Source organism: Arachis hypogaea, chromosome 10 (assembly GCF_003086295.3).
Source record: "Arachis hypogaea cultivar Tifrunner chromosome 10, arahy.Tifrunner.gnm2.J5K5, whole genome shotgun sequence".
In the NCBI taxonomy this organism is placed as follows: Eukaryota; Viridiplantae; Streptophyta; class Magnoliopsida; order Fabales; family Fabaceae; genus Arachis; species Arachis hypogaea.
Window position 1 is genome coordinate 7,787,451 of NC_092045.1, and position 16,476 is coordinate 7,803,926.

General features: G+C 33.7%; 1 protein-coding gene and 1 long non-coding RNA gene across 2 annotated transcripts; both read left to right on the plus strand.

Moving 5' to 3' along the window:
- The first annotated feature begins 327 nt into the window (after positions 1–327).
- Positions 328–15,341, plus strand: LOC112715036 (uncharacterized). Its single transcript, XM_072204076.1, has 5 exons — positions 328–369; positions 2,059–2,334; positions 4,047–4,322; positions 12,311–12,448; positions 13,710–15,341. The coding sequence occupies exons 1-5, from the start codon at positions 328–330 to the stop codon at positions 15,249–15,251; spliced, it is 2,274 nt and encodes a 757-aa protein (XP_072060177.1). The 3' UTR covers positions 15,252–15,341.
- LOC140175801 (uncharacterized) lies at positions 10,047–11,929 on the plus strand. Its single transcript, XR_011866419.1, has 2 exons — positions 10,047–10,376; positions 11,606–11,929. It is a non-coding gene; the product is annotated as an uncharacterized lncRNA (long non-coding RNA).
- Positions 15,342–16,476: the final 1,135 nt, after the last annotated feature.

Here is a 16,476-nt window from a genome sequence, read left to right on the forward strand (position 1 = left end):
CAAAATATAGATCTGCGATCATCTGATCGATCCATGCCGGTGGGTTCTCTCCTAAAGATGATGATCCAAATTTGTCGGGGATAGCTAGTTTGGCGTCATCTCTCCAAAGGTTTTCGAACGGCTCTGCTACAGGAAAGGGCAGTAGGGCTGCAAGCATCGATACATCAGGAATCACCGACTCCTGTGCGGGGTCAAACCATGGAGGGTGCTCTAGCTGATGAAGCATCAGAGACTCTGGCCCGAGTTCTACTATGTGCAAAGGATACGAAGGAAAAAGGATAATAGATTATGCCTGGATAAAGCTTGGATAACAAGAAATTGTAAGGTATGTCCGGCTCGAACTTAGGCCAAGAAGAGGATGTGCAAAAGGTTGGTTAGGAGGTAGTAGGTACGTGTGTGTGGACCACCTACAAATTACTGTACCTCTCATCATTGGGTCGATATACTACCCAAAGGTTGGGTACTCAAAGAAGATCATGTATGTCCCCATTTACAGAACATAGGAAGGAAGGGGGTGAGAATTTAAGATTCTCAGTAGGTTACTAAGCAGGAAAACTAAGGGATTTCACAATCTTAATCTAGGAATTCGTACAGTTACATCAGTAAGTCAAGCAAACAAGTACAAAACACAATCATATAGCAGAATAACAATCACAAGTACAAGTATGTAGTCATAATTACAGAGAAATGCAGTGAAAGAAAAAATGAAGAGCAGGTATATCTTCATATTCGTATCATTGGCATGATAATCACCATTTATTTGGGAAGTTATTACCTAAGAGTTGCTAAACACAAGTATTTTCGATGCTCCAACTTCTTCGGCCATCCAAAGTCCGGCAAGAACGGTTTCATATTCTGTTTGCTCGTTGAAATGGTGGATTGTTCGACGTCCTCACTTGGATGATAGTTGGGGGTACATGTAAAAGATTTTAATACCTAATTTAGCAAGAGTTTAAAATAGGATTAAGTAAATTGAAATTGAGAAATATATGAGATTAATGAAGTATTTATAGAGAGGTGATAACTTCGCCACCATTCTTGTATCTCTTCACTTATAGTAGTGGATAGTTTCTCCCCTAATGTTGAAAAATTATTCCACATTGTAATAGTGAGTAAGCTGAAAATTAATATATGAGGTAGCGATTGACAATGTTTTATTTGTCATACAAGTCGGATTGAACTCAAATCATAGAACTCATGTCCTGAACAGATCCCACAGATTCGTGCTCCTATCTAGACTCCTATGGTTGGGTCTCTTTAGTTTTAAAGAGATTGTGTTAACAATTTTAAATCATGGTATCATTTTAGATCACAATATGAAGAAGTATTATAAATCGTTAGATACTTCAGCCAAAACATATTTAGTAAATAGAAAGTATAGGGAGCCAATGGAATATTTGTACAATGTGTACAATTGAGGTTTAGAGATTATTAAAGATATAACCATTAGTGTTACCTTTTTTCATCAAAACCCCAAAATTAGTTTAAGTTTTTGGGATGAGTAGTTTCATGACTTGAGATTTTTATTATACTCGGATGATTATTCTGGATAGTATAGATGATGTTCATTTTGTAACTCAATAACTTATTATACACATTATACACTTAGACCATTGACTCTCTAGCAGTACTCGTCAGTAAAATATATCATACCATATAATGAATTACAATGTCATTATGTTATCATAAGAATATTCACCAATATTCCTCAAACTATGGATGTACTTTCTAAGACAAAATGGTCAGTTACTTTCAACGACGCCAGTTGGCATTTACCATGCAAAACTGGATTATATAATCTTCTTCCTAATTTGTATTATTTTACAAAATCAGGGTTTGGTCACTTCCTAGTTCCTATACATAATTATATATAACGATGCTTCCCTTCTGCCCATTCTCTTGCTCCTTTTATTCATTGTCAATCACAAAAAAATAAAAAAATAAAAAACCTGTACTCATCACACCGTAAAATCTTATAGGAACAGTTTTCAACAACACAACACAGAAAAAGGGAAGTATATGATTATGTTGGTGAATTCTGGATCGGTACGGAAACAGGTTTTTCCGATTGATTATGAGAGACAAGTGTCGCAGAGGCTGGTTGATGCTGTTCATTACGGAAAAAACGACACTGCGTTGGAGCTAATGGCGAATCTCTACGTGGACGTGAACTTCGTGGGAACGGTGTCGTTTAAGTCCAAAAGGACGGAGATCGTGCTGAACGACGAGTCGGCTCACCGAGTTAAATCGGTGTACGAGGAGTTCAAGACGGAGGTTACTGCTCTGTTCCTTGCCGCGCATTCTAACAACTTGACTCTACTCAGGAAGCTTTTGGTAGTTAATATTTCAGTTCTCTCTTCTCCTTTTCTTTTTTTTTTATACGAAAGAATTTAAATCTACAACCTCTTAATTGAGTATGGATAGATTGTGTCACTTGAGTTATAATTCTATTCTCCTCTTTTCTTGATTGTTGAATATGCTGCCTGTATAATTTTTTTAATAAATCAATATAAAATATAAAATATATATTAAAAATAAATTAAACAATATATATTTAAGAGCAATGCTAGGGGGCCAGCAATTTTTGTGATTGTTAGTCATCAACTAGCCATCAATGATGATTTGATGGTGTGAGATTGGTATGAGATTTCATCCAATGGCTCACCTTCCTTTGCTGGTTATATGCTGGCCAAAATTCAATAAAACTGCTGGCCCCCTAGACTTTTCCTATATTTAATATAATCGATAAATTTGATAATTAATTGTTTTTATATTTATATAATATTCTTTTAATAATTTGATGGGTGGATATTATTTAACTCGAATTAAGCAGGATTACATCTTCTAAAAAATGATAAAGTGATTTTAATTATTTATTTTGAGACAAATATGTCATTTTTTAAAATAAATAAAAATAAAATTGTTTTGAAGGATACCATAGTTATTTTTTCAATAAAAAAAGATATCGTCTTTGTTTAAAAGGACTCCATATTTCTTAAAAAATAAATTATTATGAATATTTTTATTATTTATATTTGGTAAAGGATTTGGTAGTCTTTTGTAAAAATAAACATGAAGTAATAAATTAAATATTTACTCTAATATTTTTTAAAAACTTAGAGGCAATTATTAGATATGAGAAACATATATTTGTAAAACAAGTGCATTCAATGTGAAATACATTATTTGTCCCAACACATGAATGCAGCAACAATCAAATTGTTCATGTTTCAAACCCTTTTTTTTTTCTCAATTATTAGAACCTCATTGATCAAAGAGTGTGATCTGGGTATCAATTTCTTTGTATTTTAATCGAGAAATTTAAACTCTTTGTTATATATGTAAATGCCTGAGATTCTCTTTTTTTTTCAATGTAAACTTCCTCTTTTTTTTTTTAACTTACTTTTGTTTTATATGTATAAGTAAATAGCTATTTTGTATTTTTACAAAATGAACTTCAATAAATACAAATAACAAAATAATTCTGTCAAAGATATATTTTATTTGATAAAAATAAATTAAATGTATATAAATATGTTAGTAAATTGACTAAATAATTCGTTTAATTTGTCTAATAAAATATATTTTCAGATTATTTTATCATTTATATTTTTTATATTTATTTTATTAAAATTATAATGTTATAGGGTCAAAACGGTTATTTGCTTCAAAAATAATTATGAATTGACTCGAAAAATGAATAAAAAAATGCTATTTGTGATTTAAGATTTAGTTTTTAGTCAATTGTTTTAAGAATTTAATAAGATTTAGATATTTTAAATTTTAAATTTTATTTTAAAAAATAAAATGTAATTTTTTATTATTTTATTTTATAAGTGAGACAAAGAAAATATGAAATAAAAAATATTTAAGGACAAAAAATCATACTTTATCATTTTAAGTAAAAATTTAAAATTTAATAGATTCATAAACAATATTAAAAAAATACTTAATTACACTGATTACAAATAACTGAATCTTATTTTTCAATCTTGTATATGACTTGATTGATTGATAACAGAATTGGGACATTTTGAATTGGACAGAGTGTCGGAGGAGACATAAACACGAGAGTATTTCGCGGGTACGCGACGACGGCGACGGTGAGGGAAGGGCATCTAAAAGTGTTGGAGGTGCTCATCAATGGCGGGGCATCACAACATGCATGTGAGGAGGCTTTGATGGAAACAAGCTACATGGGACGTGCCAGGTTTAGTGAACTTCTCATGCAGACACACATGATTCGTCCTCATGTTGCTGTTCATGCTCTTGTCTCTGCTTCTTCCAGAGGCTTCGTTGATGTTGTTGACGTTCTCATCAAGGTAAAAACACCCATTATTTTGTGGAGGAATGTTACATGTACTAATGTACAATTTTTTTTCAGTAAAAATTATCTCATTATTTTTACTCATCTAAATTTTATTGTTCAACTTAATTAAAGTTGTTTTGTATAAAAAAAAATTTATACGTGTAGTATTTTTCTAATTTTTTAAATTCTGCGTTAAATTATAGAGCTTGATTGATTTACTGTTCCAATCTTTTCTAATTTTTAATTATATTTAAAATGACATTATTAAAAATAAGAGTGAAATAATTACTTTTTTAAAAATGATGGTGAACTTTAAAATTTTGGAATGACATGTGAGAAATAAATAGAGTCTATAATTTAATTTATAGTAAAAATTTATATATAATTATTTTTATATAAAGTTGTTAATTAAAAATTATTAATTAATAATTTATTTAAACATGTGAAATTGTAGCAACCCTCAATTTTAAAAAATATAAATATAAATAAATTATAATTTATTTTATAAAACTAGAGTTCCTTATTTTTAAAAAATTATTTTTATTATCAGTAATTGAACTGATTTTATAATAATTTAAATTTAATCAAATTATTATTATTATTATAAACATTGGATATAATTCTCATGAGTATTATATGTACTATAAGTTTATATAGTTTTATTCTCTAGTATTATGTATTTATTGTTGTTATTATATTCACTATGTGACTATTATTATTACTATTATTACGTTTATTATTATTATTATTATTATTATTATTATTATTATTATTATTATTATTATTATTAATTATAAAGTATGAAAACAAAAGGCGGTTTATGTTTTACATTAAGCTACATATATATCATTACTATCATTACGCATTATGATTGCATATATTATTATTGTTATTATTATTATTATATGCGCATGTGTGTATATATATAAGGCGGTGGCCATTCATTTAAGGAAAGCTATTGTATGTGTATACACATATATGAAATATCTAGTTATGATTATCTGCCGCCATATACATATATATAGTATATGAAGAAAGGAGTGGCGAGAGAGAAGAGTGACCGAGAGAGAAGCGTGAGAACGTAAATCCCTCCAAACTTCTGGCTTTGATTTCTTACAATCCGTAACTCCAATAAAAAATCTAATCCGATAAAAGTATTCATATCCTCTTCTTCTACACGTTGGCACCATGTTTGATCGGTGGAAATTGACGGTGACGTAGTTCCTCTTTTCTTTGGATTTGGCCAACGAGAGTTTTAGGAGGTAAAGACGATTCTGAACGTTTTCTTCTTCGATAGCTCGGTCAGAAAGTTTCTCCAGAGCTTTGAATATTTTGATTCCGTACGAAGGTATGGTTTTGGTTTCTCGTAGATAATGTTTAATGTCACGTGAAAACTCAGGCTAGAAGACCTTAAGATAGGAATGAAATGAATGAATAATTGATGGATTTGTGTATATGGTATAAAATGAGTGGTTCAGCTGTTGTTAATAATTTGCTGTTGAAGTTGGTCGGTTTGGAAAAAGATTTAATATTGGTATTTGTTTGATTATAAGATAATTTGTTACTGGAAATGATTTGAGTGACTGAGAGGTGTTTGGTTTGATAGTTGGGACCCTTGAAGGGTGGCAGAAATTTGAGTCTTAGAGGAGATATTGCCAAAATTTCTTTAAGAATTGGAGTTTTGATTTGAGGTAACATTTTAAAAGGGAAAGAGATTATTATGTGGCTTGTGTATTTGAGACTATTTGTTGACCCTCTGTCGCAAGATGTGACCGGGCACTTTAACTCCCCGGATTCCCCCATGGGCATGCATATATATGAATATTGAATATTATATTTGAGCTTGGAGTTCGACTCCATGAAATACTATATTATTGAGCTTGGAGTTCGACTCCATGGAATACTATATTATTGAGCTTGGAGTTTGACTCCATGGAATATTATTGAGCTTGGGGATGCGCGCACAGAGGGACTGTCCAATGGTTAACTACCAGGACTTGTCGGGTTGGCTGTATAACCGACAGATGAGACTCATCAGCCATAGGACAGGCATACATCATATGCATTTGTTTGTTTGCTTGAGTGTGCATTGTTTTGGTTTGCTTAACTGTTTAATTCTGCTTATCCGCTACTTGTTCTACTTGCTGTAAATGCTTCTCTACCTGTGCTTTTCTTGCTTGAACTATATGTGTATGTTTTCTGAGAAATCCTTCTTGGCGAAGGTGTGAGGAGAGAGGATTGTTCCACCAATGATTCGGAGGATTAGAGGAGACAGAACGTGAATTATTAGGTTAAAGTTAGATTTAGAACTAGAATACCTTAGACAATTTACCTAACTTCCGGTTTAGTTGAATTCTTAAGCTGAAATCTGAGTGTCGAAGTTCTAGGAATGCCTCTGGCTTTCCCGAGACCTTTTATATTAACTATGCGGGCACCTTTACCATACTAAGAACCTCCGGTTCTCATCCCATACTATGTTGTTGTTTTTCAGATGCAGGTCGAGAGACACCTCGTTGAGCATTTGGGTATCCTCCTTACGAGCGAAGAACTGTCTTTTGGACTGTCATATTTTGTTTTAGGCTATGTATATATATTTATAGAATCTCCGCATGTATATTTTGTGTTTTGTCCCTCCTAGAGGTCGACTTGGAGATACAGGGGTTTATTTTGTGGTTTGAGTTTTATTTTGGGTTGTATATATACATAATTATATACTCTGGTCGGCCTTAGCTTCGCAGGTCGAGTCTGGAGCTTGCTATCTGAGTTTTGGAACTCTGATATGTATATATATGTGTTCAGTTATCTTTCGATTTTACCTATCCGTTTTACGAATATCCATGCGAGTGTGTCACGATCTTTCTGTTTATCAATTTGTTTAGCTTGTTCTTCAAGGCTCCTAGATATGATTTCACCCAACTATATCTATGTAGATATCATTTTCTTTTAGAGGTCGTAATACCTTGCCACCTCTGCTTTACGACTTAAGCGTAAGGCCCTGTGTGGTAGGGTGTTACATTATGGTATCAGAGCAGTTCGTTCCTATAGAGCCTGAGGGATGGACTGATTATGCTTCTGGGCATACTCTGGGTGTGTGTATGTGCTATTAGGATATCTGATTGATATATGTGGCATAAACGTTCATGAGCATGCATTTGGAACTTGAAGCATTAGACTTGCGATATTGAGACTGATCAACTTAATATCACTTGTTTGGTGTGTGAAGGGACCAGATGTCGACTCACGGACGCGGTCGCGGCCGAGGTAGAGGTAGGATAGGCACTTTTACTCCTGGCCTGGCAGGGAATGATCCAGTAGACTTCATGGCTGCCCTGGGAAATATGGCTGCGGCTATGCAGGCGACAGCCGAGGCACTGGGTAATCAGATAAACCAGGGTAATCACGGAAACAATAATGATGAGGATGGTCCCATGACACTTGCTACATTTCTGAAAGTTCACCCTCCGACCTTTAGGGGAACCTCAAATCCCACAGATGCAGTTAATTGGATTCAAGCTATGGAACGGGCACTGCAGGCTCAGCAGGTTCCTGAGGAGCAATGGGTTGAGTTTGGAACTTATCAGCTGCAGGGTGAGGCTCAGCATTGGTGGCAGGGGACACAACGTATCCTGCAGCCAGATGGCGCTGTGATTCCTTGGGAGGTTTTTCGAACAGAGTTCTATAAGAAATACTTTCCTAATTCAGCCAGAAATGCCAAAGAACTTGAATTGATGCAGTTAAAGCAGGGACAGATGACTGTTGCTGAGTATACTAGCAGGTTTGAGGAGTTATGTCGCTTTTCTCGTATTTGTCAAGGTGCGCCTGATGATTTTGCTGAGTGGAAATGTATTAAGTATGAGGGAGGTCTTCGAAGTGATATTCTGAGCTTCGTTGCACCAATGGAGATCAGAGTGTTTTCAGAACTGGTAAACAAAAGTAGAGTTGCTGAGGATTGTCTGAGAAAGGCGACATCAGATAAGAGTGATCAGCAAATTTTTGTTAGGAGAGATCAGGGAAGGAACTTCGCCCCTAGAGGACAAGATTTTAAGCGAGGCGGTTACACCCCACAACCACATTTGGGTCAGAATAACTTCCAGAGATTCAGTAATAATAATAGCCAGGGAAGAGGCAAAGGAAAGCAAGCTCAGACCCCACCGAATGATTTAACTTGTAGGAGGTGTGGAAAGTACCACCCGAATACTCCGTGCAGGGCTGGTTTAGGTGTATGCTATTACTGTGGTGAAGTTGGGCATTTGTCTTGGAATTGTCCAGAAAAGAAGAAGAATCAAGAAGCTGGAAAGGCACAACATCAGGGACGCGTGTTCACTATGACAGCGGATGGTGCTGGAACCGCAGATACTTCGATTAGAGGTAATCACGCACTGATAATCGAAATTTTCGACTGCCTTGCGTAGTAAATAGCACGTAGCATTCATTGTAGTACATTACCGAGTTGTGAGCCTTGTGATTTTCAATTGAGCGATCGACTAAAAACCTCCGAATGGTGAGACAGAACGATAATTGGTCAGCCTAGATAAGTGACTAAATTCTTGGAGAATAATAATAAGAGTGGCGTAGCAGTAGTGGGTTGAATTATTTTGAGTATACAACTTAAGTTATATATAAAGAACCGAAAATGTTGAGAGTTGTGCGGGACAGTTACCTGAAACCCAGAGATGGTAAGTTATGAGGAAGAGACATGACATAGGTTGACCTGTAATTGATAATCGGTTATGTGTCAAGAGAAAGAGTAAGTTGTGATAGATTTAGTGTCAGAGGCTGAACCAGTTTCGATTGAATTACGAAAGGTGACACCATTAGAATCAGCAGAACCTGAGAGCTAGATGAAGCGAGTATTAGAAGCGATAAACTCGTCGTTCCAATACCAACCTGCCTTATAACCTTTCTGCATCGAGTTTATCTTGTATATTCCGCTTTGCGTAGACTTTTAAGCCATAAGAATATCCTGAATTTGCAAACTAAACATGTCAAATCTTTCTGTTTTTCTTTGACATGTTTAAGAAGGGAAGTTACATTAGTATGAGTCTCTTCCATTTTATATCAATTTTCGAGGGCGAAAATTTTTATAAGGTGGATAAGATGTAGCAACCCTCAATTTTAAAAAATATAAATATAAATAAGTTATAATTTATTTTATAAAACTAGAGTTCCTTATTTTTAAAAAATTATTTTTATTATCAGTAATTGAACTGATTTTATAATAATTTAAATTTAATCAAATTATTATTATTATTATTATTATTATTATTATTATTATTATTATAAACATTGGATATAATTCTCATGAGTATTATATGTACTATAAGTTTATATAGTTTTATTCTCTAGTATTATGTATTTATTGTTGTTATTATATTCACTATGTGACTATTATTATTACTATTATTACGTTTATTATTATTATTATTATTATTATTATTATTATTATTATTATTATTATTATTATTATTGTTACATGATTATCATTATTATTGTTACATGATTATCATTACTATTGCTAGTATTATTATAATATTATTATCATTATTAATTATAAAGTATTAAAACAAAAGGCGGTTTATGTTTTACATTAAGCTACATATATATCATTACTATCATTACGCTTTATTGTTATTATTATTATTATATGCGCATGTATATATATATATATATATATATATATATATATATATATATATATATATATATATATATATATATATATATATATATAAAAGGCGGTGGCCATTCATTTAAGGAAAGCTATTGTATGTGTATACACATATATGAAATATCTAGTTATGATTATCTGCCGCCATATACATATATATAGTATATGAAGAAAGGAGTGGCGAGAGAGAAGAGTGACCGAGAGAGAAGCGTGAGAACGTAAATCCCTCCAAACTTCTGGCTTTGATTTCTTACAATCCGTAACTCCAATCAAAAATCTAATCCGATAAAAGTATTCGTATCCTCTTCTTCTACACGTTGGCACCATGTTTGATCGGTGGAAATTGACGGTGACGTAGTTCCTCTTTTCTTTGGATTTGGCCAACGAGAGTTTTAGGAGGTAAAGACGATTCTGAACGTTTTCTTCTTCGATAGCTCGGTCAGAAAGCTTCTCCAGAGCTTTGAATATTTTGATTTCGTACGAAGGTATGGTTTTGGTTTCTCGTAGATAATGTTTAATGTCACGTGAAAACTCAGGCTAGAAGACCTTAAGATAGGAATGAAATGAATGAATAATTGATGGATTTGTGTATATGGTATAAAATGTGTGGTTCAGCTGTTGTTAATAATTTGCTGTTGAAGTTGGTCGGTTTGGAAAAAGATTTAATATTGGTATTTGTTTGATTATAAGATAATTTGTTACTGGAAATGATTTGAGTGACTGAGAGGTGTTTGGTTTGATAGTTGGGACCCTTGAAGGGTGGCAGAAATTTGAGTCTTAGAGGAGATATTGCCAAAATTTCTTTAAGAATTGGAGTTTTGATTTGAGGTAACATTTTAAAAGGGAAAGAGATTATTATGTGGCTTGTGTATTTGAGACTATTTGTTGACCCTCTGTCGCAAGATCTGACCGGGCACTTTAACTCCCCGGATTCCCCCATGGGCATGCATATATATGAATATTGAATATTATATTTGAGCTTGGAGTTCGACTCCATGAAATACTATATTATTGAGTTTGGAGTTCGACTCCATGGAATACTATATTATTGAGCTTGGAGTTTGACTCCATGGAATATTATTGAGCTTGGGGATGCGCGCACAGAGGGACTGTCCAATGGTTAACTACCAGGACTTGTCGGGTTGGCTGTATAACCGACAGATGAGACTCATCAGCCATAGGACAGGCATACATCATATGCATTTGTTTGTTTGCTTGAGTGTGCATTGTTTTGGTTTGCTTAACTGTTTAATTCTGCTTATCCGCTACTTGTTCTACTTGCTGTAAATGCTTCTCTACCTGTGCTTTTCTTGCTTGAACTATATGTGTATGTTTTCTGAGAAATCCTTCTTGGCGAAGGTGTGAGGAGAGAGGATTGTTCCACCAATGATTCGGAGGATTAGAGGAGACAGAACGTGAATTATTAGGTTAAAGTTAGATTTAGAACTAGAATACCTTAGACAATTTACCTAACTTCCGGTTTAGTTGAATTCTTAAGCTGAAATCTGAGTGTCGAAGTTCTAGGAATGCCTCTGGCTTTCCCGAGACCTTTTATATTAACTATGCGGGCACCTTTACCATACTGAGAACCTCCGGTTCTCATCCCATACTATGTTGTTGTTTTTCAGATGCAGGTCGAGAGACACCTCGTTGAGCATTTGGGTATCCTCCTTACGAGCGAAGAACTGTCTTTTGGACTGTCATATTTTGTTTTAGGCTATGTATATATATTTATAGAATCTCCGCATGTATATTTTGTGTTTTGTCCCTCCTAGAGGTCGACTTGGAGATACAGGGGTTTATTTTGTGGTTTGAGTTTTATTTTGGGTTGTATATATACATAATTATATACTCTGGTCGGCCTTAGCTTCGCAGGTCGAGTCTGGAGCTTGCTATCTGAGTTTTGGAACTCTGATATGTATATATATGTGTTCAGTTATCTTTCGATTTTACCTATCCGTTTTACGAATATCCATGCGAGTGTGTCACGATCTTTCTGTTTATCAATTTGTTTAGCTTGTTCTTCAAGGCTCCTAGATATGATTTCACCCAACTATATCTATGTAGATATCATTTTCTTTTAGAGGTCGTAATACCTTGCCACCTCTGCTTTACGACTTAAGCCTAAGACCCTGTGTGGTAGGGTGTTACAGAAATCATTTTACGATTTTTAACTAGCAACTCTTCAACTTAATCTAATGATAACTCTCTAGATACATACTGAACTTCTTAAGTGTAAAAAAAGCATTTTCGTCTTTTTATTATATGGTGAAAGTGAACAACGTTTGATTATTTATCCATAACAAAAATAATGACATTTTTCCGCATTGCAGCATGGAGTGGATGTGAACGCAATTGATAGGACATTGCTGCAATCTTCGAAGCCATTTCTCCACGCCAATGTTGATTGCAATGCTTTGTTCGCTGCTGTTGTTAGCAGGCAGATTGATGTTGTCAGATTATTGTTGCAGGTATCCTTCGGTTTGACTTTAGGTTAAATTAGTTTTTGAAAGTTGAGATATTTTTTAAGGAAAAATATACGAACCAACTAATAATCAGCCAAGAATGGAACAACATAATTAATTATAATTAGTTTTATTAATTTATAATTTAATTTGTTTGTTAAATTATTGTTGACCACGTTAGTGTTAGGAGAGAATCACGGAACAGATGTTTTGATCATTCATTAGTTGATTCCATATAATTAATTATGTTTTATTAATGCGTAACACATGAAACATAGAAATTATATCCAAAACCATCCGATTTACAAGAAAAAGAAACATCCGTGTGCTTATTAATAGCAACATCCGGTTACCAGTTGGCTGATTCTTGGCTTATATAGAGTTGGTTCCCTAGCATTGTTGATTTTTTAAATGGAAAAGTATATGAAACCAACTAATAATCAGCCAAGAATAAAACAACATAATTAATTATAATTAATTTATAATTTAATTTGTTTTTTAAATTATTGTTGACCACGTTCAAAACATGAGGGAATATACGCTAGATGCTTTGATCATTCATTAGTTAGTTCCATATAATTAATTATGTTTTATTAATGCGTAACACATGAAACATAGAAATTATATCCAAAACCATCCAATTTACAAGAAGAAGAAACATCCGTGTAGCAACATCCGATTAAAGTCACCGGTGCCTCTGGTTTACCAGTTGGCTGATTCTTGGCTTATATAGAGTTAGTTCCCTAACATTGTTGTTTTTAAATTTATTTTTAAAAAAATTTATCAATTAAATTAATTCTTTAAAAATTATCAATTAATTAATTATATTTGTGGTTCATTTACTCAATTAATAATTTTGATCAACAATTAATGATGTGAAATATTAATTAATAGCATACCTAACATATTTAATTAGACGTTGACTAAATATATTTTAAAAATTTATCAATTTAATCGCTAAATCATATTGAAAATATAGTTTATGTAATTAAAAAAAAAAGAAATATATTTTCATAAACATATTTAGTTAATATTCAATTAGACATATCAAGTATCATGTATGTTGTGAACTAAATATTTCACGTTGACGGAAATTATTATTGGAGTGATTGAAGGACCAATATGATTAATTTTTAATTTTTAATGGACCAATTTAATTAAGAAAATTTTTTAAAAATAAATTTAAAAAATACATTGTCTTTCAACATCTACACGCAGATATTGATTTTGTTTTTGTTTTCTTTTCATTCTTTAACTATGGAAACAGGTTGGTGTAAAGCTTGATATGAAGGTGAAACTAGGGGCATGGTCATGGGAAACAGAAACAGGAGAAGAATTTCGAGTTGGTGTTGGTCTAGCCGAAGCATACCCTATAACATGGTGTGCTGTGGAATATTTTGAATCCACTGGTTCTATATTGCAGATGCTGCTTAGCCATATTTCCCCAAACACATTGCACATTGGAAGAACCCTTTTGCACCATGCCATTATCTGCAACAATGAGAAAGCTCTTAACATACTTGTAAAGAATGGCGCGAATGTTGAAGCGCCGGTGCAGACGGATGTGCACCCAATTCACATGGCTGCAAGGCTTGGATCATGCAGCATTCTTCAATGCTTGATTAAAGGTGGGTGTGACTTGGATTCAAGAACAAAATCTGGTGACACTGCAGTAATGATTTGTGTAAGGTACAAGCATGAGAAGTGCCTTAGAGAGTTAGCATCATCAGGTGCTGATTTGGGTTTGGTGAATTCATCTGGTCATTGTTTAGCTTCCATAGCGAATTCTGTTCAATGGAGTAATGTGTTCCAGAGAGTAATCCTTGATGTGATTAGATCAGGAAAGGTTGTTAAATCAAGCAATGCTTCGAGATTTTCTGCTTTGTTGTTTGCGACTCGCGCCAACGACATAGAGGGTGTTAAGAGACTTATTGAGAATGGAAACATTGATATGAATGAGCAAAATGAAAATGGTTTCTCGGCCACGATGATCGCGGCTGCTATTGGTAATGTTGAGGCTTTTAGGCTTCTTCTTTACGCCGGCGCCGACATACTTGAGCTTAAAAACAAGTATGGTTTGACAGCACTTAACCTCATAGATGTTAGCCAAAATGGTGAAGCGTTTCAAAAGGTGATGCTTGAATTCGCGGTTAGAAGAGGGAGTGAAATTGAAGGTTGTAATGAGGTGAATCCTTTACACAGGGCAGCAAGATATGGAGCCATAGACATTGTTCAAAAGCTATTAAAAGAAGGGAATTATGATGTGAATTCGTTTGATTCACAAGGATACACCCCATTGATGATAGCGGCTAAAGCTTGCCGCGGCGACATGTGTAAGCTTTTGATCTCATTTGGAGCCAAATGTGAAGTTGAGAATGAGAGGCATGAGACAGCACTTTCACTAGCAAGAGAAAATGGAAATGGAAATGAAGCAGAGAGTTTGATATTAGATGAGGCAGCTAGAAGGTTAGTGTTGTGTGGTGGTAGAGTTAAGAAACACACAAAGTGTGGTAAAGGATCACCGCATAGCAAACAACTCAGGATGGTTAAGGTTGCTGGGATTTTAAGGTGGGGAAAAGCAAGTAAAAGGAATGTGGTTTGTGAAAATGCTAAGGTTGGAGCAAGTGAGAGATTTAGGTGGAATAGAAGGAAGAAGTTTGATGTTGATGAAGCAGGAATTTTTCATGTGGTTACTACAAAGAATAAGGAAGTGCATTTTGTATGTGAGGGTGGGGTGCAAATGGCTGAGTTGTGGGTTAGAGGTATTAGATTGGTTACAAGAGAAGCTATTTTTGGTAATAGTACTTAAAAATTCAAGAAATTCATGGACAATATTTAGCGGAATTAATATTTGTATTAATTGATACAGAGTTATAAATTTAAATACTAGTTTTGTCCATCGGATGATTGATATTTTTTTAATAATTCTATGACCAAGAAGAATAGTTTGGATTAAATTATAAAAGAACTCTCTCTCATTATTATAATTATTAGGATAATGATAAATCTCTAAATTTAATTAAAGACTCCTTTAACCGAATAATATTTATAATAATAATAAAAAATGAGCAATGCTAGGACCAGTAATTTTTGTGATTGGTAGCCATCAAATAGCCATCAATAATGATTTAATGGTGTGAGATTGGTGTGAGATTTCATCTAATAGCTCACCTTTCTCTGCTGGTTACATGCTGGCCAAAAATCAATAAAATTGCTGGTCCCTAAATTTTTCCATAAAAAATTATTTGAAGCATAATAAATTAAGTTGTGATCTACTACTTATTACTAGTTGGGTTTGCCAATGGTTGAGTCAGAAGTTATACAAAAATAAAAAAGCCAAGGGAATATAGTTGTTAGTGGTATTGAATTGACAAATCTAACTCTTTTACTTAAATGGTTGTGGCATTTCAAAATGTAAGACTACCCATTATTGATTTGTTTGGTTATTGATGGCAATATAAAAAATGTTAACGTATTATATCATTTTTATTTTATATTTATTGTGTGATTTCTTGTTGTGTTTTATTCTTTCATGCTTCATTATCGTGTGTGTTGAGCTCCCTTTCTTCATAAAAAAAAAAACATCCTATTTCATTTATGTGCCTTTTATGTTCTTTTCATTTTTCCTTTTTATCTAGACATTGAATTCTTAATGTTGGTGTTTCAAATAGTGTGATTTTTTTTCTGATGAGTCAGAGTCTTAGTGTGATTTGGACAAAAAATCATATTAGATAAAAGTTCTTTTTTTTTGTCATGGGCTAAGCCCAAAAACCCTACCCAAACCCCAAAACAACTCGTCCACCCAATTTCAATTTCATCATCTCCTTCACGGGAGTTATGTTGTGGCTGAGAAGTGAACTCCAATCCATGGCCTCCATGAGAAGATTATGTTATCCACTTCCAGACTAAGCTAAGATCTGAAATCAAGTTGCGAATCTGTTAATGAGATTTGAATCAGGTCATTCTGCAGGCTTCACTTCGGTATAAAGCTCCACCGCAGAGGTAAGAATTCCTTCTCTAGGCTGACACCAGGC

Excerpts from the sequence above, each read along its gene's own strand:
- LOC112715036 (XM_072204076.1), top strand. The coding sequence starts at position 328 with ATGTCCGGCTCGAACTTAGGCCAAGAAGAGGATGTGCAAAAG. Across the intron at positions 2,335-4,046 it reads CTCTACTCAGGAAGCTTTTG|AGTGTCGGAGGAGACATAAA; the intron begins GTAGTTAATATT and ends TGAATTGGACAG. Across the intron at positions 12,449-13,709 it reads TTGTCAGATTATTGTTGCAG|GTTGGTGTAAAGCTTGATAT; the intron begins GTATCCTTCGGT and ends CTATGGAAACAG.